Source organism: Callorhinus ursinus, unplaced genomic scaffold (assembly GCF_003265705.2).
Source record: "Callorhinus ursinus isolate GAN/ISIS: 27379988/994484 unplaced genomic scaffold, GSC_fseal_2.0 scaffold89, whole genome shotgun sequence".
Taxonomy (NCBI): Eukaryota; Metazoa; Chordata; class Mammalia; order Carnivora; family Otariidae; genus Callorhinus; species Callorhinus ursinus.
Window position 1 is genome coordinate 1,066,246 of NW_027397151.1, and position 26,563 is coordinate 1,092,808.

At 50.6% G+C, this 26,563-nt stretch overlaps 1 protein-coding gene across 11 annotated transcripts in view; it reads left to right on the forward strand.

Moving 5' to 3' along the window:
• DIDO1 (death inducer-obliterator 1) overlaps positions 1 to 26,563 on the forward strand; it is a 51,343-nt gene that overhangs the window by 7,015 nt on the left and 17,765 nt on the right. For 2 of the 11 annotated variants that reach the window (XM_073888301.1, XM_073888302.1), the window contains exons 2-8: positions 6,779 to 6,960; positions 11,037 to 11,202; positions 11,736 to 11,849; positions 12,715 to 13,543; positions 14,258 to 14,579; positions 16,588 to 16,800; positions 17,752 to 17,962. In XM_073888301.1, the coding sequence (XP_073744402.1) occupies positions 12,717 to 13,543; positions 14,258 to 14,579; positions 16,588 to 16,800; positions 17,752 to 17,962 (1,573 nt within the window). In that variant the 5' untranslated portion in view covers positions 6,779 to 6,960; positions 11,037 to 11,202; positions 11,736 to 11,849; positions 12,715 to 12,716. Of the gene's footprint in view, positions 1 to 26; positions 164 to 2,410; positions 2,530 to 5,578; positions 5,703 to 6,778; positions 6,961 to 10,116; positions 10,410 to 11,036; positions 11,203 to 11,735; positions 11,850 to 12,714; positions 13,544 to 14,257; positions 14,580 to 16,587; positions 16,801 to 17,751; positions 17,963 to 26,563 lie in introns of those variants that run through there. The other 9 variants (XM_025864940.2, XM_025864939.2, XM_025864944.2 and 6 more) reach the window with 8 other exon arrangements.

A 26,563-nucleotide genomic window follows, 5' to 3' on the forward strand; every position in this document is an offset into this window, starting at 1 on the left:
GCGGGCGGGGCGGGGCCTCCTCCCTCCGCGCGGGGGCGCTGCTCCGGGCGCGGCCGGCCCTTCTAGCCCGGCGTCTCGGTGGCCGGCGCCGACCTCGCCCTCCCGCCCACTCCGCGGAGCTCCGAGGAAATGGCTGCGGGACCCCAGAGGCCTGCGACCCGCGGTGAGTGGCGTCCCGGCCGCCGGGCAAGAGGGGCCGGCCGCCGCGGGGCCGCACTCGGAGGCGGGCGGGGGTCGGCGGCGGTGGCGCGGAAGCCCGGCCCGCCGAGAGCCGCGGCGTCAGTGCCGGTCCTCGCTGCGCTCCCGCCGAGGAGAGAAGATGGCGGCGGCCGCGGGGAGGGCGGGGGGGAGAGGGGCGGCGGGGGGAGGGGAGGGGAGGGGGGGGGGGGGGAGCCGCGCGGGGGGAGGTCACCTCTCCCGGCGGCTCCGCGGCCTGCACCGCGAGTGGGCGCCTGCCTGGGGCTGGATCCGCCCGAGGACGGTGTTTGCTCGGTGTGGCCTGGTCGCGATCGGGACGGACTGAGAGGAGTGACGGCGGCCTAGTGTTGCTGCAAGGCCGCCGTGCAGGGGGCAGGATAGTTCCAGAGAAGGGAAACTGCCTTCTCGCAGAAGCTCCGAGGCTATAGCTGGCTTATGGCACAGAAATGGTTGTATTTCAAGAAAGTATCTGGTTGGAGTGAATTTTCTGTTTTTTGTTTTTCAGCTCGGTTAGTTCTAGGTATAGCCTTTAAGGTTGTGAAGTTTCATTCTAGGATCTGTTTTTAGAGCGTGGGTACTGTTCACTCTTATTTAACTGGATGAGTTTGATTTTTAGCCAACTGCTCAGGAAGGATGATATTAGGGTAGATGTGTGATATTTGGTGCTGTAGGAAACAAGGAAGGATTTCGGGAAATCAGTATGCTGATTGACTTGTGCTGGCCATATTTGTGTCACATCTGGTCATCTTGAAAGTAGAAAGGGTCGACTTTCAGCTTCCAAGGGACTTGTGCCCTTCATGATCCCTTTTGTGTGTCTCGTGCCTTGGGCACTCAGACCCCCGTTTGCTGTCTCCCGTTTTCCGTGTCCTGTCTTCATCCCCACCCCACCCCCACCGCCCGCGCCAGACAGCCCACTTAGAAATGAGCTCTGAGCTCCTGGACAGGTTCCTTCCTTGTGCTTCAGTTTCCTGGAGGTTAGAACGGGCACAGGAGCACCTTACTCATTCAAATGAGTTACCAGTCGTAAAGTGCCCAGAACAGGGTCCATGTTGGTGTAGTGCCTACTGTGAGCTGTCATTTTGCCGAATGGAGACTCGACTTACCCAGTACTAAGCTACAGGTACTACCGAGGTCCTCAGATTTATTCAAAAAATCTTAAAGTCCACAATGCCTGTGAGACACTGGAGCTGAGGGCCAGGTTTTGGCTTTGAATCTAGCACCTCAGTAGATGAGCTTGGAGTTGGGACCCTGGGTCACAGCAGCGTGTGAGTTAAGTTGAAGATGCTCTTGAAATCATGCCTTGGACGTAGATAGCAATACCCGTGTCCTTGGCACGCTGAAGGGATGAGATCTGAGCCTGATGTACCCGGGCATTCTGTGCGGACTCTGATCTCCAGGAAACTGAAGCCCAAGGAAGGGACTTGCCCAGGAGCTCGGAGCTTGTTTCTCAGTGGGCTGTCAGGCCCACCCCAGAGACATGTTCCACAGCTTCCAGAGCCACATAGGCCCTGGCTGAAATACGCTTCCAGGAAAGGTGTTTTAGCCATGCATTTTAAGGAAATAAGATCTGTGACCTTTAGTAGAATGATTCCTCAGTTTATTCTGCAAATATTTATGGCCTCCTGTGTGCTAAGCACCCTGGCTGTGGCAGCAACCCAGAAGGCCTTCCCGGTCCTGGAGACAGGTGCAGTGGGGACTTGTGAGGACATCCCGGCTCCTTCATTGAAATCTGGGGTTGGCGTATGCACATATACGACTCCATGACCAGTCCATGGTATATCTGTTTTAAACGCAGCATAGGCAGCTCAGAAGTGTCACCTGGGAAGACCCGGCCCAAGGCCTAACGAAGCTTCCTGCCAGAAGCATGTTCCAGGCACCCTGTTTTCCTCCTTGATTGCGTTCCTGCAGACTTTAACAACGAATTTAGGAATAATGCATATCTTTACTTCTGATTTTCCACTAAGAGCTCTCCCTTGTTAGTATTTGATTAAATTCAGGTTATTTCAACAAAGTAAGTTCAGTACTGATAGGAAGAAAGGGCACCAATAACAAGTTGTGTAACTGGCTACTCTCTTCTGCTCTTGTCTGCTGGTACCCACGGTTACTGATTTCTGTCCTGTCAAACAGTGACACACACAGTGTGTACGTGTGTGAGCATCACAATGGCTTGTTGAGGAAATGTGTAGCTGGGGCTTGGAGGTGGGTGCAACTTGGGGTTTCAGGTGGGCCTTGTGGTGGGTGGGGTTTGTCCGGGGGTGGGGGGTTGGAGTAGGGACTTCCGTCTCCCGTTATCTTATGGCGGTGGAGTTTTCAGGTCCTGCTGTTGACGCTGTAAGTCCTTCTCCTCCCATTGGGTGTCTAACTCACAAAGAGTCTGTTCCAAAGCAGCTCAGGGACTGGTTTATTTTCTGGTTTGGTGTATGTTTGCAAGTGTTCAAGGTTCTGGTTGTTGTCTATTTTTGTTGACATGATATGTTTTACTTTTCATTCAGTGATACTGGTGATTTCCATTTAGCTCTTGGAGAGCAGAGATGGGGCATATTTACAGGTTAGGCCAGATCACCATTGTCCTTGGGTCCCTGCAGTGGGGCACTGTCTGTCATAGAGGCCTGATTCTTACAGGCCCCGTGGACTCAGGAAGTCCATTAAGAAGGGTGTTTTCCTAGATGGAGTTTCTCGCCTGTTTCTTCTTATTTACATGGTAGGGCCCCTTAGAGTGGATATCTAATATTCCCCTTTTTCATGCTTCGTATCAAATGATGGGTGTTAATTCCATTACAAAGTCTCTGTGGTTTACAGTTACTAGAAACACACTAATTGGGAAAGAGGGGTCAAAAAATGGTCTGAATTGAGCTCACTTGTTCTAGGTGCCCCCACTACTGGAGAAGCGTTTCTCTTGCTTAGACCTTATTTTATTATAATGAGTAGTGATTTGGGGGGTTAGTTGTTACATGAAATTGAATAGGTAATTGTACGTATTTGAATAAGAATTCTTGTAGCCATGACTGTAAAACATGCTTAATCAGGTGGTGATCATCCTGTGTGTTACTTGTGAAGCAGATATATCTTTGGGTATCAAACTTAGATGCTGTGTTTTTGTTTTTCATATGTTGATACGGACTTTTAAACGGTGTTTAATACGCCTTTATAAGAAAGTGAATGAGCTCCTCCCTCCAGTATAACGATAGCTTTACCGTGTGTTGGGTTACAAATACATATACAGAAAATTAAAGCAATATAAGAAAAACAGCCAGAAAAAAAAAAAAAAAACAGCCAACACCAGAAATGGTCCCATTCAGAAGCGCATGTCACAGCTGCTCCCGTTTGTGAACATGGTGGGCGTGTGTGGCCCTGTGCAGGGCTGACTTGGGTCCTGTGCTCTCCACTCCCACTCAGGTGGGACTCTTGCCATGGCAGTGGCTCTGTGGTTCATCATCCTTCAATTGCGGTCTTAAAGAATTCCTTTATGTGATGTTTCTTGATTTTGTTCCCCCAAACCAGTGTCCTGGTGATGGACATTGGCTTGTGTCCCTTTGTTTTTTTTTGTTTTTTTTAAAGTGTGGCTGGGAGCGCTCTTATAAATGTATCTGTCCTTTCCCAGTTCTCTCAGCCAAGTGACAGTGAGGTGTGTCACCCCTGGTCCATGGGAACAGCAATGTTGCCTGCTCTGCCCCATGCCAAGTACATAAGGGGATCTTGGTAAATACTTGTCAAATCGACTCTCATAAGAGGACTTGTCTCCCCAAATGCTCACCGACACGGCCATTGTCATTTTAATAGATGACATCTACCGCTTACCGCTTGCGTGCCCTGTGCAAGCACGGACTGCCCCTTGACAGGGTGTAGTTTCACATAGCCTTTTAGGAAGCTGGGAGCTCACAGTTGTCCACGTTTCCCAGGCAGGAAAGAAAGCACAGCCCAGAGGGAAGCGCGCTTGTTCAGCGTGTCTGCCTGTTAGGTTTGCAGCTGGGGGTGAAGCCTGTGTTCTCGTCATCTGCTGTGCTGTCCCCGGAGCCTCCCATCCGCAGTCTGCTGATCAGAAGAACTACCCCACTTGCACCTGGGGTGGGGGGCACTGCTGGCTGCTGTGGATGGGACTGGGATGCCCCACCAGATGCCCCGGCCCCCCATGGAGACAACAGGGCTAGTAGACGCTGGCTGTGGACCCTCTGGGTTTGTTAGATTGTGATTTAGATGGTCTTCCTTTTCACAGCGTGGAGTAAGAGACCCTTCCTCTTCCCTTCTCAGACGTGCAGCAGGGAGAGTCTGACGTTGCAGGACATACAGGCTTCACTCAAATTCTGCTCTGCGTGAACCCTAATTCTATAACTTCTTTATTTAATCTCGGACCTTGTCCACTACCCCCCAAAACAGAACTAGACATTGGCCTCTGCTAATCTCAGGGAAAGAAAGGAAGGCTCCTGGTGAAACGCAGTGACTTCTTGACTTGAGGTTTCCAGTCATGATTCTTGTCTCTTGGCCAGCCTGTGGTTTGCATTTCTGACAGCACCACTCACGAAACAGGTGCTTGGGAGACAAGGCCTGTTGTCTTTGAATTCAGGTGGCTGTGTGAGGCTACCATTTCATCATTGGAAATAAGCGCCTTCTCCATAATCACTTGAAACTGTGGTTGAGGAAGGACAGGGGCAGGGTGTGGAGGTACCTCTTGGTCTTACTGGGAAGGGCCTGGAACTGCTTTTGGCCTTTCAAGAGCAGTCCTGTAAGGTTACCTGTGAACTGAAGATCCTCTTTCACACCTGTGGTTACTGGGACACTTCAGAGCTTTAGCTTAAGTTGTTACATCTGTTAGTATTTACTGGGCTTGGCATGAAAACGGAGACTGGTAAACTTATTTTTAAATAATAAAACCTCACACATTGTAACAATGTAACACAATGTAACATTGTATAGAAACTCTTTTCTAAGACAAAAACAGTAGGAGAGATAGCGTAGTTTTGTTTTATGGTGGTGGTTCTTTTAGTAAATCTCCTGACTTCTGGCTAAACTGACAACAGCTGGATTCTCACATCACGTAGACTGTGGTAACATCACTGTCATTTAGCTTCTGGAAAGCTCTACAGTACACTCCTGCGAGTGGCCAGGGAGAGGGGCATACGATGTCTTTTGTGTTTGTGCAGATAATTTGACCTCAGGGACCTCCTGAAAGTCCTGTGGACCACATTTTGAGAACTTCTGATTATGATTAGAATTGCTCCTGTTGAGAAATGAGAACTTTACAAAATAGTTGACTCTAAACTTTAACAAACCTGTGGAAATAGGTTACTTTAGGAAGATGGACAATGTCTTTGAAATTTTATTGGCTCAGCTGTGTGTTTGCTTTTTGCAAAGAGTGTGGAATAAGGGTGATTTGTCGTTCCAGTGCACACCTCTCCCTCCAGCAGACCACCTGCAAGGAAGCAAGGTGGCCAGGGTGCTGGCTGGGTGGGAAGGCCCTGAGACCTCTTTTGGCCTTAGGTCATGTGGCCTGACTACAGTCTGAGCATGTAAGTGGCCCTTCTCATTGGTTGTAGGGTATCCTTTCATTACACACAGCGTTTCACTGGCTCCTTAATTCCTGCTGCAGGGAAAGTGGGGGTGAGCATGGCCTATATTGACTGTGGAACGATCCGGCGTCCCGTGGCATGAACCCGGGAAACCACAACAGGGTGCGGGGTCCTGCGGCCGTGCCCGCATTGGTGCCAGAAGGGAGTGCCAGCCAGCCACCCACATAGGCAGTTGGGCAGGGGTCTTCCCTGGAAGATCAGTGTTCTTAACAGCTACAGGACTTAGAAACTCAGTCTGAGGGGAAACAGCCCCCAAAGTGCTTAGCAGGGATGACTGGCACCTTAATGTCACACTGTCCTGGGAAGTGACTTATGGTGCCCTCATCCCCTCTGGGAGTGTACACATACCGCACCCTCTTCCTCCTCTCTGTTGGGGAAGCAGGGGAGGAGACTCTGGGAACCCATCCCAATGTCATTCTTGGGTATTTAGCAGTAGACAAACTTGTCGCATAGGGCAGATTTTTCAGTGAGCCCAAAAACCTGTCCAGTTAAAAGGGTCACCACGAGCCAGGCGGTGGCCTTGTCTTAGGAGCACCAGTCCCCCAAGATGTAGGATTCCTACCGTCCCTTGCAGTGCTTGAGACCATGTTTGTGTTCAGAGACACAACGGGAGCTGGCTCCGTTCGCTTGGGCTGCTTTAACAAAAGACCATGGACTGGGGGCTGATAGAGAACATATCTCTTATAGCTCTGGAGGCCCACAATCAGGGTGCTAGCATGGTCAGGTCCTGGTGAGGTGTCTTCAGGGTTGCAGGGGGCAAGGGAGCTTTCTGGGGCTCTTTTTAAGAGCACTGATCCCATTCATGAGGGCTTTGAATTAACGAGCTAGGCACCTCCCAAAGGCCCCATCTCCTAGTAGTGCTGTCACCTTGGGACTAGGTTTCAATGTGAATTTCAGGGGCTGGGGCACACAATGCAGACCATGGCCAAAGCCGTCCAAGGTAGCAGTTTAGGAGACCGTCCGCACCATGAAACAGAACAGTGATAACCTCCTTTCCTGCTCCTTAACCTCTGTAGATGCAATGTGGCTGTTCTGGCTCCTGACGCCCGTGTAGAGTTGCCCACCAAGGTCACGAGCCTGTGTTCTGCAACAGAAACTGGACAGAGAGAAACCAGTGCCCGTTGCTCACCCACGCTGAGCTGGTGGCCCAGCTTTACACCAGGGCCTGGCTGGGCCTCGGTTCCCAGGAGGCTTTCAGGTAGCAGCTTTTGCTTCTCTCCACGTATGTGTAAAAGCAAAGTACTAAGAAATTTTAAACAGGGTGGTTTCTAGATTTCTCTTTATATTCATTTCCTGAGAAACTTATGTTGGGGACACCTTCCCTTGATCAGAATAGTTTTAACAATGACAGTGTTTTTTGGTAGCAGCAAAACTTTGAATTAGCTATAAAAGCTTTAACACAGTCAAGTCCGGTTCTGTGTACGTGTTCAAATAAATAAAAGTGGATTTCTTAGTTTACTTTGTGGACCCAAACCTCTTTTCTGTCCATGGTCAGAGCACAGTGGGGTGTTTGCTGCTGCGGTGGACCTTCAGGGTCTGTGAGGAGAGGGAGAGGCGGCTGCTGCTGGTGATTGGACAACTTTGGTGCTTGCGGGGCCGCTGCGTCGTCCGAACCTTCCGGCCAGGTGCTTGTTAGGGACGGTTCTAGTAATGAGTCTTCAGTTGGGAAATCTTCCCTTTTTTTGTAGAATTTTGCATCTTCTCAACCTTCATCATCCACAGGGAAGAGTGAGTTGTGAGACACTGGACCCTCAGTACAAAATAGAAACTTTGGCGTGGTCTGTCAGAATTTCCAATTCTCAATTAACAGAGGCAGAAACAGCGAAGCTGTGTTGTAACATTGTGTGTAATTTCTGGTGGCAGGTTAAAATTGTTCTTCTTGAATACTGCTGTGGGGTAGGAGATTTGGAGAACGGTGTTTGGCCCCCGGTGGGGCGGATGCGCCCTCCTGTGTTACCCTGGGAGGCGGTCCTGGCTGTTTCCTCCTGCTGCGGAAACAGGAGCTGCTTTATGGTTGCTCAGCTCGCGTCTTAGAGAAGCCGCCCTCAAGTGTGTAGAACCAGAGATCTTTAAATGGTGGGCACCTCAGCGTCACTTCTGGTGTGCATGCATCCTGGAAGTTGCACCTTCAGATTTATAAGGATTTAGAGTCCTGCATCACTGGCACTTAACAGCTGTTTTTTGGGGGTTTGTTTTTAAGTAACGTATTATATTTTGGGTTTTGTTTTTAAGAAACTACATCTGGTAGCTTAATATTTTGAATTTTTGGAGAATATTTTGAAAAGTTGGAGAATCCGAAGGGAGAATCTAGTGGTGTTAGAACAATTTTGTGGGAGGAAATGCTTGGCCCCTTCTGATCCTGAAGCACAGAGATGTGCTATTGCTTTGCACGTATCCAGGGTGTGCTTAACTAATAGGAGTGGAATGAAGTTCTCGCAGTGTGTTTTCCTGGATCCCTGGGGCTGTCACAGCTCTGCGTGGTACCAGTGATGTTGTCAGCCTTCTCACGGAGTGGACATCTGCAGTGGCCTGCAGAAGCTGGTCCAGACAGTGGCATTTCCCTGTACGGTGTGCTGTCCACTGCTCAGCACCAGTCGGTCATGTAAAATTTGCCATTTCCCCCGAGAATGTCCTTGCAGAGACAGCAAAGACCTCGTGAGCGCAGTTGAACCTCATCACTCCAGTGTCCCGTCCCTTTGCTTTAAATTCCCTGTAATGAAATGGCAAGTACCTATGAAGCACTTCTGTACCCCAAAGCAGGGTGGCTCTCCAGGAGGAGCCCTGTGCCAAACCAGCTACCCTCTCATGGAACACCCCTTGTGCTGAAAAGAATGGACAGGCTCCGGTTTTCAGACCCAGTATTTGGCAGGCATTTTCTCAGAGAGGAATGACCTGAGTTTCAGGGAAAGCAGCTGACAGTGTTCCTTGCTAATGATAAAATTTGAGCTTTCAGGTGAAAATTACAATTTTGAAAAGTTCACATCTGCTGTCACGGGCTTGATGGCTTTCCAGTGATTAAAGACATTTGAGGGGTGCCCTGGTGGCTCCCAACGGGTCAGTTAAGTGTCTGCCTTTGGCTCAGGTCATGATCCCTGCTTCTTCCACTCCCTCTTCCCCTTCCCCCGCTCGTGCTGTCTCACTTGGTCTCTCTCTCAAAATCTTTTAAAAAGAAAAAAAAGGACATTTGAGGAGGTGGGTGCCGGCATTAACGACTGTGTGTCTTCTGTGTTGTGGTGAAGTGTGCTGACGTGGACTCTGTGTCAGTCAGCAACGTGACCACCATGCACGGGTAAAATGGTGCGTTCCGAGGGTGTGCAGGACAGACCAGTGGCTTCCCCGACAGAAAGCGCGGTCAGGTCTCGGGCTTCATGTTGCAGCTTTCCTTAGGAAACTACTATTTGTTGAATTTCGGCCTGACGTCAAAGAACATCCACAGTTACCTGAAAACTTTCTCAGTTTTAATTTCGAAAATACTGATCTATTCCACATAAACAGAAGCTTTTTGGAGCCCTCCGTTTTTAAGAGTATAAAGGAGCCCTGAGAGTGGAACATTTGAAAGGCTGCCTGTTTCTAAATTTCTTCCTGGCCATATGCTTGTGCTGTGAGCAGAGCAGTTGGGAGGCTCTGGCTTGTGTGTGCGTCTTTAGATGTGAGCTTCCACAGCGTCCAACTTCAGGTTAGTGGGAAATGGAGCACTTTGCAGCTGAGAAAAAATACCGCACTGAGAAATGTGGAAACATAATTTTACATTATTTCAGTGCATTCCGTGCTCATAGATTGTTCTTGTGTTCCTGGTTTCAGGGATGGTCACCTTCCTTTTCCTTCCCGGGGAAAGCGCTTCTTACCACATTGTGATTGCAGGTTCCTGAGCATATCCTTCCTGCCACGCACTGTGTGGTGTACAACCACACACCACATCCAAGTTTTGTTAGGGACTCAACATGGGTTTTTGTTCTTTTGTCTTGATACACGCTCTTTTGTTGAATTGCTGAAATTTTTATTAGAATTTCAATGTTGAAGAAATTATCAAAACATCAATTTTGCAAAGATAAAATCGAGATAAATGAATCAGATGATCTAGAATGATTGGATCTATTCTGAGTATATTGTATGTCATCCCACACACAGAAATAACTAGATTTTCCATTTTCCTTTTTTAAAAATTTATTATTCAGAACTCAAATCCAGAAATGTGTTTCTCAGGTTAATGTGTATTTAAATTTTTCATTCCTAAGTACGTTTTAATTTCTTTGCTTTTATAAATGCACAGTGTTATGAAATATAAAGATAAAGTTTATTTTTAGTTTCTTCTGAGAAGTAAAGGCATCTGAACGTTGAAGCCTTGATTTGAGATGCATTTACCACATTTGAGAGATTTGGTGGCCATGATGGTGGATTTGGCTAATCAGAGTGGAATGGACGCTGTCTCTTTAAGAGGAGCCGCCTCAGAATGTTTGTCTTTGTTCTGGGGTCACTAAGGAGACCACAGCTGTAGTACCCACCCAGAGGGCAAGGGAGGTGGAGGTGAGGGCTCAGCTTGGGAGGGGCTTGGAGAGGGGCACTCGGGGCCAGAGTGTGAAACGTGAAAAGATCCGTATGGAGGATTTATCCAGGAACAGACGCCTGTTCACTGTGCGTTTCACCTAGGTATGGTTTTTTGCAGGACTGTAATCTAGGAGAACTGTTTTTTAAATTCATGTAGATGAAGTGTAGCACATCGATGTTAAGTAATTATTAGTCTTGTGAAATCTTTTTTGGGCTTTTAACTAAATGGTGGCGTATCTCCACTATTAAGAATTTTTAAATACTTCTCTTCGTGGATGATTTTGTTCAGCCTTTTCATGTTTTGTGTTTCTCTCTATGTTTGGCTTTATCGAGCTGAGCCCATCTCAAAAGTAGGATCATAATTGGAAAGCAGCTGATACCAGCGACTGGTTTTGAAACCGCCATGCTGCTGAGGCCTCTGCACAGTTAGCGGCAGCCCCCCCCCCCCACCCCGCCAAACACACACCTGCCAGTACCTGCAGCCCCTCAGTGGCCCAGCCTGGCCACCTTCTGTTAGGGTGCAGTCACAGTGCCTTCCCTTCTGCAGAAGGGAAACTTCTTAAAGAAGGGGACTATGTTCTTTCCTTTTCTTCTTTTTTTTTCCTGACTCCCCGAGTGGGCCACATGATAACATACGCTCAAGTAATAGATTTCTTGGAAAGTCTGATGCCCTTTTTTTTTTTTTTACGGTTATTTGAATCTATAAATGATTTTTTTATTTTCTTTTAGGAGCTTACTCCGTGGGAACAGTCCTGAGATGATCTTTATTGTTACCTGTGAGCAGTGACTGACAGCAGCGGTGTCTGAGGTGGGGCTGTGTTTGTGGACCAGGCGATTCCATCGTCAGGCACTTGGACCTCTGGAAAAGGTGTCCGAGCCTTCAGTGTCGGGGCAGGTAATGCAGCACCAGTGGCAACATCAGCAACACGGTTTTCTCTTAATAGGTTTGAAATTGTGTGTTCTGTTTTTGAAGTGGCATTTTGTGTGACAAACATACGGTGTAACGTTCATATTTGTTTATTTAGAATATTCTAAACTTTAGCCCTAAGTGTTTAGACGAGTGTTCAGCCACATGCTGAGAATTTTTACTCAAGGCACTCTTATTTTTCCATTGGCATTTTATTGGTGCGAGTACTTGACGTTGTATACTCTCTTCGGTGAGAACTATGTTTTGTTGAGGAGAGTTCTTCCTGCACAAAATCTCAGGACCAGAAAAGTGGTGTGGTCCTTGCTGGCACACATGCTGATGTCCCAGCCACTCCTGTAAGCTTCCGAATGGCCTGGGAGCATGCTGGCCAGGCTCTGGAGGGAAGGGTTGGTCGAGCCAGCAGGAAAATGGGGGACAGCACGTCATGGGAAATAAAAGAAAAAACAAAAAACAGTCTGGTTGTGTGTGGTTTTGAATTTTGTGTATTTTGTATTTTGAAGGTTTTCACCCCATCACTGTCCTTGCCCTACGACGGAATGTGGCGTAAAGGCTGAATCAGCATTAGTGTTTCAATGCAATTGAAGCCTGGCTAGCTTTGAAAAAAAAATTTCAAGGTATATACTGTCTTTTTCAGGTTTGAAAAAAGAGTTGAGTTTTCACAAGCATGATCTTTTAATAGTCTGTCAGAAAGTGAGAAAGAACAAATGCACATAAAGCTATTCTCCATCATTATTTTCTAAAGTGGCCAAGTTACCTGTTGCTGCGTAACAGCTAACCCCCGAGTCGGGGCTCAGGAATCTGGGCAAGGCTTAGCTGGGTGATCCCTTATCTCCACAAGGTGTCCATAGGGGACACTTGCACTCAGCTCGCAGCAGGGCTGGGGTGCGGGGTGCTGTTCTCTCTAGCAGGGTGGTCGGACCACTTAGCAACTCAGGGCTCCTCAGCCCAGGATGGAAGCAGCCAGTCCTCCTCTGCACCAGGCCTCGAGCCACCCTCGCACTCCACCCTCTGTGCCCAGGGTGTTGGGCGGGGACAGGTACACGGCACCTCCCGGCACTGCAGCCCTGCTCTCCTCATGCCCTTGCACCGTGTATGCTGTTCACCGTTGGACAGGGCTTCCCTGACCCCCTTTGTGGTGGAGCCCTGTGCTGAGCAGCGAAGTGCTGGAGGGGAGACGGGTTTGAGTTGCTGGCTGCAGGTGTGCACTGAACGTTAGATGGGTGACTGTTGAGACTTCTGTCCGGAGTCCCCTCAGATCTTCTCTCATGCTACCTTTTAAGAAACCTTGATCAAGATAAGTCATTTGAATGTTCACCTTCACTTTGTGTAGGTAGAAAATCGTTGTTTATCCATGGCCATGCTCCCTCCTTTGTGTGAATTAAAGGCTGTGTGTACTTGTAGCTCAGGGATTGTTAATTATTTGCTAAGAAGTGTCGCCTCGTTAACATTGCTCATGGTGTGGTTCCATTTCACCGTTAGATATGGATGAGAAAGGTGACCTGAGCAATGACGAAGTGCCCAAGGCCATCAAGCCCACCAGCAAAGAATTCAGGAAAACATGGGGCTTTCGAAGAACCACCATTGCCAAGCGAGAGGGCGCTGGGGACGCTGAGGCCGACTGTCTAGAGCGGCAGCCCCAGCAGCAGCAGAGCCTGTCCTTGCGCCGCAGCGGGAGGCAGCCGAAGCGGACCGAGCGGGTGGAAGAATTTCTGACGACGGTCCGACGACGAGGGAGGAAGAATGTGCCTGCCTCGCTCGAGGATTCGGGTGAACCAGCGTCTTGCCCCGTCACAGACGTGGAGACGGCGTCCGAAGGCAGTGTGGAGAGCACCTCCGAGGGGAAGGGCGGGCCCACGGCGGGCTCTGCGGCTGACAAGGGACGGCCTGCCGCCTCCGCAAAGGCCAAAGGGGGTGAGGACGAGGACGACACCTCCGACAGCGACAGCGACGGGCTGACTTTGAAGGAACTGCAGAACCGCCTGCGGAGACAGCGGGAGCAAGAGGCGGCCGGCAGGCCCCCCAAGAGCCTCCAGAGCCGCCTGAGGAGGAAGCGCCGGGAGCAGAATGCCCCGCAGACCGTGGACGTGGAGGCGGGCGGCGCCACGGAGAGCGTGCTGCCCCACACGCAGGAGCCCGAGGCTGAGCAGGGTGCGGTGTCCCAGGCCGAGAAAGACTGTGGAGAAAGGGAGCTGGAAGGGAAGGCCCAGGGAACCGGAGACTCCGGGGACGTGGGCCGGCAGAAGCCCGAGTGTGAGGCCTACGAGCCCAATGCTCTGTACTGCATATGTCGTCAGCCACACAACAACAGGTAGGCCACAGCCTGGGGGGTGCCGGTGGCCCCCAGCTTCCAGAGAGATCCAGGCCGTGAAAACAGCAAGGGAAGGTTCTGTTCATTTTGAGGGGACGCGTTTTAGAGCTGGGCTGCATGAGTAACTTACGCAGTTGGAAAGGATGAAAGAGGAGGTGTTGATGAAAAAAGAAGCCCCAGAAGGGTAGCCATATGACTTCCTGTAGCCGTAGGGGGCTCCCCATTGCCACGGGACGGTATGAGACAGCACAGACTGAGGCGCTCCCATCCTCCTGGGGGTCTCTTGCATAGTGCCACTCCAGACTGTCCTGGAGGAGCACCCATGAGCAAGCGGGCTGCGATCGGGCTGCAGTTTGAGCATCCAGAGCCTGTCTGGGTGCTGGGTGGTATTGGGGAGCTACCGCCGGGGGTGTTTGGCGGGACAGAGGAGTGTGCTGGTCTGTGGAGACGAGTGCAGGGTCTCCAGGCTGGAATGCTGGTCAGCCTGCAGCTCACTCTCAGAGTGCTCCCCTCAGGAAGAAAAAAGACACAAATTTGTTTGAATGCTAATAAAGTCAAGAGAAGGGCTTTTGAATGTTCTTCATTCTGTTCTCAATTTTTTTTTATTTTGCTTTTTTTCATAATGAGTTAAAACCAGTTCACCGATTGAGCTTTTAATCCTGAAGTTGTTAAATTCTGTTTTCCATTCCTAATGCCGGTATTTTATAATTTTAGGTTTATGATTTGCTGTGACCGATGTGAAGAATGGTTTCACGGCGATTGTGTGGGCATCTCTGAGGCCCGGGGACGGCTTCTGGAAAGGAACGGTGAAGATTACATCTGCCCAAACTGCACCATTCTGCAGGTGCAGGACGAACCAGACTCAGGAAGCGCGGGGCAGCAGGAGGCCAAGTGCGGGCCGGTGGGCGCGGATGGCACCGACTGTACGAGCATGGGGACAGTGGAGCACAAGTGCAGCGAAGACCAGGGCATTAAGGGCAGGATCGAGAAAGCCGCGAACCCAAGTGGCAAGAAAAAGCTCAAGATATTCCAGCCTGTGAGTACTTCTGTGCGAGCCAGTGATGGAGGGTCAGCGGGGGAGTCGAGCCCCGAGGACTTGGTTTTTCTTTGGAGCAGGTTGGGTTCTTCCCTCCAGACGGCCTTGTGCGTGCCGCGGGCTGGGCTCTGGGAGCAGGCCGTCCCCTGCTCATGGCTTCCTGGGCCTCCCGCACCCCACAGTCCTGCAGGACACCAGGAGGGACCTTCCTTTGTTTTGTTTTGTTCTTAAAACACTATTTGACAGAGAGCGCACAATCAGGGGGTAGTAGGCAGAGGGAGAGGGAGAAGCAGGCTCCCCGCTGACCAAGGGGCCCGACCCCAGGACCCCGGGGCCATGACCTGAGGCCAAGGCAGTCGTCCAACTGACTGAGCCACCTAGGCGTCCCGGGACCTTTCTTTCTTTAAGTCTTATCTGCTTCCAATACTATTAGTACCGAGTTAATGTTTTCCTTAAATGGACTCATTTTTTAGTTTTTCCTTAAATGTTCTTTTTGGAATGTCGACCTTCACATACACATATTAACAAAGGAAGTACACGTTTGACCTGACCCCGTCATCCTGAGGGAGCTGGTGCTCTGAGCCTCCCGGGGCAGGGGGGCTGGGCGGGGGACACACCACTTCATCCCTGGCATCCAAGCCACCTCCCACAGCTGCTGCTGGTGTCACCGTCTGGAACAGTCTCAGGCGCGCTCTGGTAGGGGCATGGTTCTTTGTTGCATCTCTCCTGTGTCCTCAGCTTCTGATGTTGAGGAACACTGTCACAGGCTCTCATGAGCGTGCCCCCCAGCCCTTCCTGAGTCCCTAGACGGCCGTGAAGTGGAGGTCTGTGCTTTAGCAGGCATTGGGCATACAGGAGCCTTGAGGGCTGTGGGAGTCTCGAGGTGGAGGTGCTGTGGGGTCCAGACCATTGAAGCAGTAGCCTGGAGATGTCAGGAGGTACTGCGTGGGGATGTGGTGTTAACTGTTGTATCGCGTTTGGTCATTAAGAAAAATTAGTGGAAATGGGACAATGGGCAAAGTCACCTTAATTTCATGTCTTTATTTTTGATGTTTGAGGCTGCATGAGCTTAGATTTTATTTTTGGTCAGATTTGGGTTTTGTGGAAGAAGAGCAGTTTCAGAATACCTGGAGGAATAAGACTTGGCTCAAGTACATTTGAGGATGAGTCAGGCCTCTCTGGACCCTTCTCGCTGCATAACAGTGAGCGTGTCTTAGCAGCCTCACACAACACGCGTTTATTAATTAGATCAGCTTCCGTGGGTCCAAAGCCTGGGCCTGGCTTAGCCGGGTCTCTCCATGGTTTCTTAAGAGATGGCACCCGGGTGCCATTGTAGGCTGGGGTCTCATCAGATGGCTCGGTTGGGGAGGAATCTACTTCTGAAAGGCTCCAGTGGTTTTGTGTCTAAATGTGCCCTGTGCCATGTCTGGGGCTCAGCAGTGCTAAAAGTCACCCGTGTTTTTCTGAGATGCACATTGAACGGGTGTTCCTGGATTGCGTCTGGTAGCTCACCCTCAGACCCTCGCCACCGGAGCTCCCTCGCAAGGCTGCTTGCTTCTTCAAAATCAGCAGTGGAGTTTTTTCTCTATTGCAAGTCCCAGTCCCTCTTCTGACATTTTCTGTTGATGAAGCAGACCCTTTCCATAGCTCAGAGTTGTCTCATTTGGAACCTTGATTACACCTGCAGAACTCCCTGTTTGCCCTGCAATGGAACCTAATTATGGATGTGAAACCCCATTGTGTTGAAAAGTCCCCAGAGCCTGTGTGCCAGGGCAGAGTCCTGGGGCCGCCTCCCAACTCTGCCCGCCACAGGTTGCGTAAAGTGTAGTTACTGTGAGTGCCTTGCCATGGGATAGAAACAAAGACATGTTTTTATTGGTATTAAAAATGCTGTTAGCGTCTCCATTAGAACTAGCGAGGCCAGTAGCGTAAATAGGAATTGTACGAAGTACTGACACTGCTCGAGTTGGTAAGTATGTTGTTTGAAGCCACGTGTTTTGTTCTGCAGGTTGCAGAGGCTCCTGGTGCCTCAAAGTGTATTGGCCCTGGGTGCTCTAACTTGGCGCAGCCTGACTCGGTTTACTGCAGCAGCGACTGTATTCTCAAACATGCTGCTGCTACAATGAGATTTCTAAGTTCAGGAAAAGAACAAAAACCAAAACCGAAAGAAAAGACCAAGACGAAGCCAGAAAAGCTCATTCTCCCGAAATGTAGCGTTCAGGTAAGTTGATCAAGTCCAGCCGTTTGAATTGTTGCAGTGAGAGGGGCCTGCATGTTGCACCAGGTGCAGTTGATTGGTTTGTGGCACGTGGGGGACAGCAGGCACAGACGGAGCGCCGGTGGTACCCACCCACTTCTCCAGCCTTCCACGCTTTCCCTGTTAAGAGTTCCACGCAGGCGTGCACTCTGATGCTGCCCCCGCTCTCGTGGAGGGCGTCGTTCGTGCTGACCGCAGTGCGGCAGGCGAGGGAGCCGAGCCTTCCATCCGGGACCCACAGTCCCGGGAGAAGAGGTGGGGTTTGTCAGAAATTTGCAAGCCGCCGAGGGTGGGGGGTGGGTCTTGGGTGGCCAGACTGTGTGCCTCGCCTCGAAACCTAGCTCACAGAACTCTCTCTCTCTCCTGTGCTAAGTGTGACCTGGGAAGTCTCTTGTTTGACCCTCGAGGCCCTCACCCAGAGTTTTAGCTCAGGTTGGTGTGGCTGCGTTGCAGCCCCCATTACATCTGTGATGAGCAAGGCGTTAAGCGGTGCTGCTCGGGAAGCCCTCTCCAGGTTTTTCTGCGCTTGCTTGGCCTTTAGATGGCGTAACTTTTATGGCTGGTGATTGGGAGTTTCAGGACCCCCAGAGCGGCGGTTGCTGCTGTGCAGAGTACTGTGCCGACCACGCCGAGCACCGGGCAGAGGCGGCGGGGCACCGTGTCCCTCCGGTCTCCCAGTGGCCACAAAGCTTGCCTGGCACCCAGGTCCTTGTTTGTGTCCGTCCGTCCACATCTCTTGGATGTGCACATGTAGCCCAGCCCTGCTGCTGAGCAGATGCTGAGCCCAAGGTCAGGGTGGCGAGGGGCTTCAAGTGACCCCAACTATAGAGCGTATTGTGACCTTCGTTGCGAAGCGTGAGGAGCGAAGGCTTCTCTCTGGCCTCCTTAACGATTGGGGTTTTACTGGTTATCCAGGCAGGCATTAGAATCTCTGCTATGCACAAGAGACCGGCTCCAGACAAGAAAGAGAACACCGTGAAGAAGGCAATGGTGGCCCCGTCGAGGAGTGAGGTCCTCATGAAGGAAGCAACCAGTGAAGGCACGCCGTCCTGGGCAAGCGACCACAATTACAATGCAGTAAAGCCAGAACAGACTGCTGCCCTCTGGCCGCCACTGTTGTATAAATGTATGTATCACCTAGGGGTAACGTCTGGACCCTTCCTGGTCTTTCTGGACAGCCATCACTCGGGTCTGTTCAGGACCAGGAGCTCTAGCCATATTTAATGCTGCACCTGCAAAGACAGAAGCAGATGCCTGAGCCCCACGTGCCTCGAGCCCTATGCACCTCCTCAGTCTGTTGGCCCTTCCTGTCAGTTCAAACCTCAAAAAGCTGTACAAACCTCATTGGTAAATGTCTCACCTGGCAACCAATCTCTTTAATCTCCTTAATTTTCATTGTCGTGCTCTGGTAAGTATCTGTGTGGTCTTTGGTGAGGTCACGCTGGGTAGACGTGCTCCTGGCATCCAGACTCTGGCCACACGGCCCTTGCAGGCTTGTCTTGGCCCCACTGGCTTAGGAGTCTCTCCACCTCGTCTGCTGTCCGCACAGGGAGGCCTCACTTTCTTCTTATGGGAATCCACTTCTGCAGATAGTATCGCACCTGATACTCAACTTAAGTGTGATTTTTCAGGAATTACATTATTTTTGATCCAACAGGAATTTTTTTTGTGTGCAATTCAAATACTACACACACACACACACACACACACACACACACACACACACACACACACAGAGACATGCAAGTTTTGAAGGCTGTTTACTGCTGCTCCATATGCTCCAAGGTAAGTGAGTGTGATGTGCTGGCCCGCGGGACAGTGCCCTCCCTGAAGGGAGAGTGCCCACAGTGACTGGGACCTGACCCTCTCCTGGAGGCTTGCACTGTCGGGCCAGACCCCCTTGCCCCCAGACAGTTCCCACAGCTGCATAGGGACCTGCTCTAGATCATGCAGCTGGGTCTTTTCTCTCCATTCTGGCTTCTCAGCCAAGCACTCCAAAATTAAATTTGGAAGTTTAAATTGATCCATAGGATACATCTTACTGTTAAGATTATTTTCACTCAGTTTTAAATCATGTTGTATTTTATGTTGTTTTGTGCCTTTTACAAAAGTATCAAAAGCCATGTAGCTTTAAATTCCAAGACCGTAGGCGTGTGCTGCCCTCTCCTGCGGCCACGCGTTCCCGCAGGTCCGTACTAGAGCTGACGGGGTTGGGAAAGTACGAGGGTGACCCCAAACCTGTGGGAGGTGGGTGCGGTGGGGGAAGTTAGGAGGGAGCTCTTCCATCATGGGATTAGCTGATTGCTGTATTAAAATGAGTCCCTGCTACACCTTAGGTGGTTTGAGCTACTTCCATGCTAACAGCACGTCTCAGATCTTCAACAAAGCACTTTTACAAGTCATGCACATACCTGAGAGTAAGCATCGCGGACCAGTGAGCACTCGGGGGGCGGGGGGGAGCTGTCGCTTTGGAATACTGTGCTCCAGTGCTCTGCGTCGGTCATAGGCCAACATAACAGAATGAAACGGTGGGGCGACCACAGAAGCCCTGGGTGGCCGGCTTCAGTACAGTGCTCCATCTCTACCAGCAGACTGGGAAAGCTGCCCCGAGGCTCCCAGTGTGCATGCGGAGGGTGGGGACCTGGACGGCCCCTGTCCCTGGGTTCTTTCCCCTCACTCCATCTTTGAAGGCGAGGGAGGGGCCCAGGAGAAGGCCTACTTCTCAGCTCCTCTTCACCCCTGCCTGCTCTTTTCTGCACATCAGCTCCTCACTGAAGCTCGACCTGCTTCAGTTGACAGAAAGCTGGGACAGATGACTGATGGCCCTTTTCAGCACATTTACATCTCAAAGCTGATGGAGACCCAAAATGTATAGCATGCATAAGGGACATATTTTTGAGCTAGTTGCTTCTGATCCTTTTTTGTTATCTCAGAAATGTCATCTTCCAGTCACTGGTAAAATACCCGACTTCAGCCTCGGTGAGTAGCAGCCTCGCCCCCAAACCATCACTTCACAGTTGGGGTATCAGGTAGCTTGCACACACACAGCAGAACCCTCTGACCCCGAAAGGACCCCCATCTGCCTTTCTGGCTGGCTGCAGAGCATGTTTTTCTGGGTTGGGGTGGCTAGATTTGGGGTACAGCTGGTATTGCCGTGGTTAGAAGTGTTCCCACATTGACCTGGGTACATGCCACGTCTGTGGGTACATCCCCCACTCCGCCCATAGTGGCCACTGCTGAGGGAGTGACACACGGCTTGGGAGGTGCCCTGGGCTTCCCTCTCCTCCCCAGGCCACTGCTGCTGACCTTAGGTCATGGGTAGGGACAGCTGTCCGTGAACAGGGTGTGAGGGGACTTCCCATTAAACAGGGACTTGGAATCTCTATCTGCTTCTCCCTACAAAAGGATCAGCAGATGCTTTGTGTCCTCCAGGTGCTGCAATTCACAGATCACAGTTCTCCCTAGTTCCCGTATGGCTGCTTTTCACGTGTAGTAGCCACTGCCGCTTTATTTACTTCCCTAAATCATCATGTTTCTTTGTTTTGATAACCTTATTTTTTTCTGTTCCTTTTCAATGTTGGGTCAACCTCCCACTGTTGTCAAGGCATGAAGAGGGCTGAAAACTTTTTTCTAAAATGTCCCTGATTTATTAGCGTTTGGAAGTGGAATTCTGATACTCGTAGGTACAATCCCTGGTATCTGGGACCCCTTAAGTGGCTCAGGGGACTTAAAACACGGGGATTCTGAACAGATTTTGATTGGAAAAAGATTTCTGCAGTTTCATCTAGCTTTGAGAATTAGAGTGCAAAACCCTAACAACTTATACACCCAGACTCAGATGATTTGGTAAAGCAATCTGATGCAGATAGAAGCATTTCTCCTATAAGTTCACGGGCATGCCACACAGATGGTTCACCTGCTTGTGAAACGGAACAAGGAGAACCCGGATTGTCACGAGGATAACTAGAGGCGTGGGCTCCAGAGACACACTTCCGAAGTCCTAAGTGGAAACCAGTTTCCTATAATAAATATGGGGGGGATACTAGGACCCAGGAATATTTTGTAGAAATGGAAATCCTTGGGTGTGCTCAGTTACAGATTTTAGCAGTTACGTGAGCCATGTTTAATCTGTCTATTCCAGAGTTGTCATTGGCAATAAAATGTGGTTGGGGACAAATCAGACCTGGTACATCAGAACCAAGGTTCTCTCCCCCAGTTAGAGGGAAATCCCAAACATGTACTGAGGAAGGGTGATGTAGCTTGACAACTCTTGATGCTCTCCGTACGACTGGAATTTCCTTGGTGCTCAGAGATACTCTTGGTATTTCAGACTTTGACTTTTCACAAGCTTAAAAAAAAAACCCTGGTTAACTTCAGAAAATTAGGTCGGGGAGAGGTTTCACGTGTACACAGACTTGAACGTTGGAGATAAAACTGCCAGTAGTGCCCAGTGCTGCCCCCTTAGTCGTGCTGCAGCCACTGGAAGTTTCCAGCAGGATTGGCCTCCCTCCACCTGCCCTCCAGTGAACTTCGTGTGACCTTGGGAACTGTGGGTCTACTGTGATGTCTAAAGACATGCTATGGGGCAGTCCCTTTGGTGGTGTCTGTGTTCTAGAGTCCATGGTTCTCTGCGACGATGCCACCGTAACCCCTCCAATATGGCACATGAGTTTCAAGGGGCATTTGCATTAAGTTGTAGCATTCTTGATTTGAAGTGTGACGATGCGTCCCCGTGCACATAGCTATATTTGCTCCCGCAAACCAAAGAAGTTTTGCTGAAATGAAGGCTGGGCCCTCTTCTAGTGCCAAGAACCTGGAGAAGTTCAGCCAGAAGCACGCAAAGGTAACTGCTGCAGAGCCCCAACTCTGGTTTGCACAGGGCCAGCAGCCTTGGGCTTTTCTGCGCGATGGGACCCTTTGGGACAAGGGATGGACGGAAGGGTCAGTGGGCTCTCTAACATGCCCCCAGCCCCCTAGGTGGGTTGGGTGAACTAGTAGACAATTTGGGTACAAACGATACTGGTTAAAAGCTCACCTTACTAAAACTATGGTCATGCCTGTTAACCAGTTTGAGAGATTGCAGGAAAGCAGCCGCTCCACTCCCAAGTGAGTCTCGGGCCCGGCATCCAGTCCTGCACACACACTGGGCCACTCACCTGACCCCAGTCGTGTAGTCGAGAGGAGTGAGGTACCCGTCTCCCCACATGGCCTCAATCCCATTTTGTCTGAGTGGTTCATGTGGTGGAAGGACAATCTGACCGGTTCTGTTAGAGATGACCCATCCAGCCTGAATCAGGCTTTGGGTTTATTTTCAAAATAACAATGTGTGGAAGTATTAAATGAGGAAGGGTGACTTGCTTCCCCAGGTATATACTTGTTTTTTGTTTTGGGGGGGGTTTTTTGCCCTTTTTATTTTTTATTTTTTTTTTTAACAAGTGGCAAGTTCTGTGTGTCTCCGTTAAGGTGTAAGTCACTCAAATATTGGACATCAGGAAGAAAAAAGCCTAGAAAAGCTTTGTGGAGTCCAAGCCATGACAGTTTGCCTGGGGATCTTCATAAAGACGTCCTTAAAATGATGTCTGATCTGAAGAGCATCAGGAATGTAGCTTATGCTTTTTTGAGTGTTAATTTGGGAATTACACACGTTTTCTGATACAAAAGCAAATTGGTACTTGGTTATGCTTCCAGGAAAACTCACTTTAAAATATTCAAGCAAGGGCACAAAAAGCAAAATGGTTTTCTCTTGCTACTGTTAATTTGACTTTTCACACCAGGAGAGATCTTGCCGGTCAGCATGGAAGTGGGAAACTTCGTTACGCACGTGTCCTGCTGGGCTGAGTGTAGAACTGCCGCCCCAGCCAGCAGAACGCACGGCACAGCGCCCCACTGTGTGCCCTCTGAGCCCTGGCCTGGCCTTTCCTGCGGTAGAGCCCGTGGGGCAGTGTCTGCCTGCTCTCGGCTGCCCAGCGCATTTGGGATCCAGTGGGAGTGGGGGGCACATGGAGGTCGCTGGTGGTGGGAATCGGGCCGAGTTTTGGAGCCATTGGGGAGGGAACACGTGTGGTGTCAGTTGGGACCTTTGGGGACTCACCTGCACCGTGGACACACCCATACCTGAACCTTGTCACACCAGATCACTGTTCTTTTTTTGGCTATTACAGCCAGTCATTGAGTGAGCCTACCTAAGACCAGTGTGACCCATCTGGGGATTTTTAGGGTAAACTGGTACTAGCTTGGGCAGGACCAGAGCACAGAAGGTTTAGAGCAATTTGCCGCCGCCCTGAGGGTTTCTCACGGGTCCCTGTAAAGGGCCATCTCCAGACGTGGGTGTCCGGGGCTGCTGGGCTGTGCGAGCTGTAGCCTCACCTGGGCAGCTGCCACTTCCTCCGGTGGACACCTGGGCTCCCGGCTCCGCGGAGGCCCGCCAGTGCCACCCAGTGGCCAGCGATGCCGCAGCACCACAGCCACCTGGCACTGGGACAAGACCCCAGTCTCGTGCTCATTGGGAAGCGGCTGATTAGAGTGTATACACATGAACCTGCGCTCTTGGCTGGGCTTCACCCAAAACAGCTCGTCTCCATTACAGACAGGTGGCCAGATCCAGCAGAAACCGCTCCATCTGGGGCTGTGGCCTGACCCACAGGGGCAGCTTTTCATCCTCTAGCTGCTGAGGTCCCAGCAAGTTAAGTCCTGCCTGGCCCGGTGCTCGGGCAGCACTGCCCTTCCCCACAAGCAGGCCCCAGAGTGTGGGAGCTAAAGGAGGTTTTGCTGCCAGAGTGGCATAGGCTCAGCACGCTCCCGGCAGGCTGTCTCTCGGCACCCTGGGCAGGTTCTGGGGGGATTTGGGGTCATCGACCATCTCCTGAAAACACCCTTGTGTGCTTTTCTATAGTGCTCTGATTGGTTACACGATTATTCCTTGCCCTTGTGTAAATTTATACACGGTGTAATACATTCAGTGTATTTAGAGGAGGAATTTGCAAACTCGATGTTAGCTCTACTTAGAAATACTAGTGTTTCTCTCACTGTGCGGACATCGCAGGGCTGTACCGGTCAGTCACTGGCAGCAGCTAATGCAACCCTGGTTTGCAGTGGGACCAGATGCAGCTTGTGTCCGTAGCACTTGCCAGATCGGGCCTTTGGCACATTTGAAACATTTCAAAGTAAAAGAGGATCATGTCCAATTTGCTGGTGGAGTCCATCAGTCTCAGAGCATTGTACTAATAATTTGCTTATTTACCTAATTGTGCCTGTTTATGTACTTCCCAAAGCGCAGGTAAGGAGTAACAGAAGTTGACTATAACTAGTAACAACTAGTTCTATAAGATAGCAATGTGATGGTCAAGGAAAGCCATCCTGTACTTTTTTAAATAGATTGTGTTTATTTACCATTAAACCATTCATGGATAAAAGGTCACTTTAGTCACATATTTTGGGAATGTCCTAAAAATAATCTTGACTTGGCTTTTTGCTGAATGAGTGGGGAAATACTGGTTAGACCAGTGGCAGTATTGATCTTAGATTCTGATTGGGACACCTTGCAGTAAATGTTTTTAAAGTTAAATTTTTCATCTGCAGCCACTTAAGTGTCTGGTGTCGTGGACACAGGTGTCCTGTACATGACCAGCCTCACTGGGGTTTCTGAAGTGCCTTAGGCCCGCTTTTTAAGTGTGCTCTTAAAGTACACTCAGCAGAGTTGGTCTTCCAGAAGGGCAGGGACTGAACTGGTTCCGGGCCTCACTCCTCACAGTGGCTGCTCAAGGTCCGCGTGCCGTGGGCCTTGCCACACCGGCCCCTGTCCTTGCTGCCACCTTTCCCTCCCCACCCCAGCCTCCCTCAAGAAACGGGACCGCCATCCGCTTGATTTAACCCCAAACTAGCCATCCCCCAGGCAAGGTGGACCTTGCAGCCAAATCCGAGCTGGTAAGAAGTGGTTTCTCAATGCTGGGGTATGGTACCGCCCAAGGCTTAAACACTTTATGTGATGCGGTACTCCGGGGGCAACCTGTTTGCCACTGTCCCTGCCGTGTGCCTCTTGTTTACTCTGTGAGGCGTTCTCATTGCTTCGTCACATGCTTTCTTTAAAACTCCAGCTCCCAGGGACGCGAGACGTTGAGAGGTGTGGCCCCCGGTGACCATGGGCACGGGTGGTAGGGAGCAGAGTGGATGTGGTGCAGGAGCCAGCCTCTCCAGGGGCGGAGGGCCTGAGGCTGCCGGCAAGCCCCAGGTTCCGGAGGACGGGCCACCTGGGGCAGGGGCAGGCAGGATGCATGAAGTTGGAGGGCTTTGTGGGCTGAAGATTCAGGATTTAAAGTCCAAATTGACGCCTGGTAGCAAAGTACTCGGAGCACTGTCCCTAGCTTGGATCCGTGTGGGAGTGCCGCTGTTGGAAACTTCGTGAAATGAGGAAGTTGTGTTTCTCCTGAAAGTGGGGAAAAGTTGAGGTGCCAGGGCCTTTAGCTCCCATTGCAGCGCTGGCCTCCCCGGCTGCTCGAGGACGGAGGCCCTTGAGCAGTGGCTCTGGCCCTCTGCCAAGATGGCCAAGGACCCATGGTGGCCTCAGGGGCACTGTTCGTTGGGTTGGGCTTCTCTGTGGGTAGGATCACCTCTTTTCCCTCAGATTTGAGGCCTTCTTCCTCGTTCATTAGAACAGTGACTGGTGACTGAATGAATGATTTTTAATCCCTGGGAAAACCCGGAAGATCTCCGGAGCATATGTTGAAGCTCCTTATTTTGGTGTTTGGGAGGCTCCCTAGTACACGCAGAGTTTAAGAGAAACCTGTACTGGGGGAGGGAGTTCGTCCGGGGGTCCCTCCCGTGACTTGGCTGCCACCCTAGACGGCGTCCCCACATGGTGTCCTGGCTTACTTACTGGGCCCGCTGTTCCGGTTCGCTCTGTCCTTCTGCGGGGTGCGGAGCCGCAGCCGTCTGTGGCCTTGCTGTGTGCGCTGGTGCCACAGCTCCCTGGCCGGCTCTGTCCCTGGAGGCCCGGCTGGCCCTGGGGCCAAGAGGCTGCAGCACTGGCTCCCAGCCATCTTGCTCACCCGAGACCTTGATGGAGATGGTCTGATACAGTGTGGATATAATCAGTCCTTTACATCCTCTCTCTCTGGAGAAAAAGTATCGGCATCACAAAGATTTTTGTGCAGGTTGAGGGGTTTTGACTTATTTAGCTTTCTACTGCAGTTCTTGTTTAGACCAAAAACACTAATTTATTGTTCTACCCAAAATGGGGTCCAAGCAGAGGGCCGCCGGTCACACAGCCTGGGTGTCAAGTGCCTGACCTTCCCCGTGCTGCAAATCCCCATCTGCTTTCCCTCTTTATCTGCGTCCTCATTTCCACTTGACTTTGATCCGGACGGCCATGAGCACCTGCATGCCGCCCCAGGCCCTGTGGTCCGCCCTCCCGAAGCCCCAAGAATGGGCAGGGGGCAGGTGAACGTCCATTTAAGGGGATGTGTCTGTCTGACCTGTCCTGAGATTTCCTCAATTCGCGTTTACAAAAACTGACACTTGGAATCTTAAAGAAAGTGCTCTTCCACATCTTTTTATTAACGCACAGTTTGCCTTTCAGCTTTTAAGCTGTGTTCATGATTTAAATTAAGCTTGTCATAACTAGGGTTTGTTGCTTGAAGTAAAAGGTTTAACGTAATAATACATAGCAAAGCATATTTTTCTGAAGTAAGGTGTGGTCACGGTCATCCATATTGCTGGCAACACTTCACTG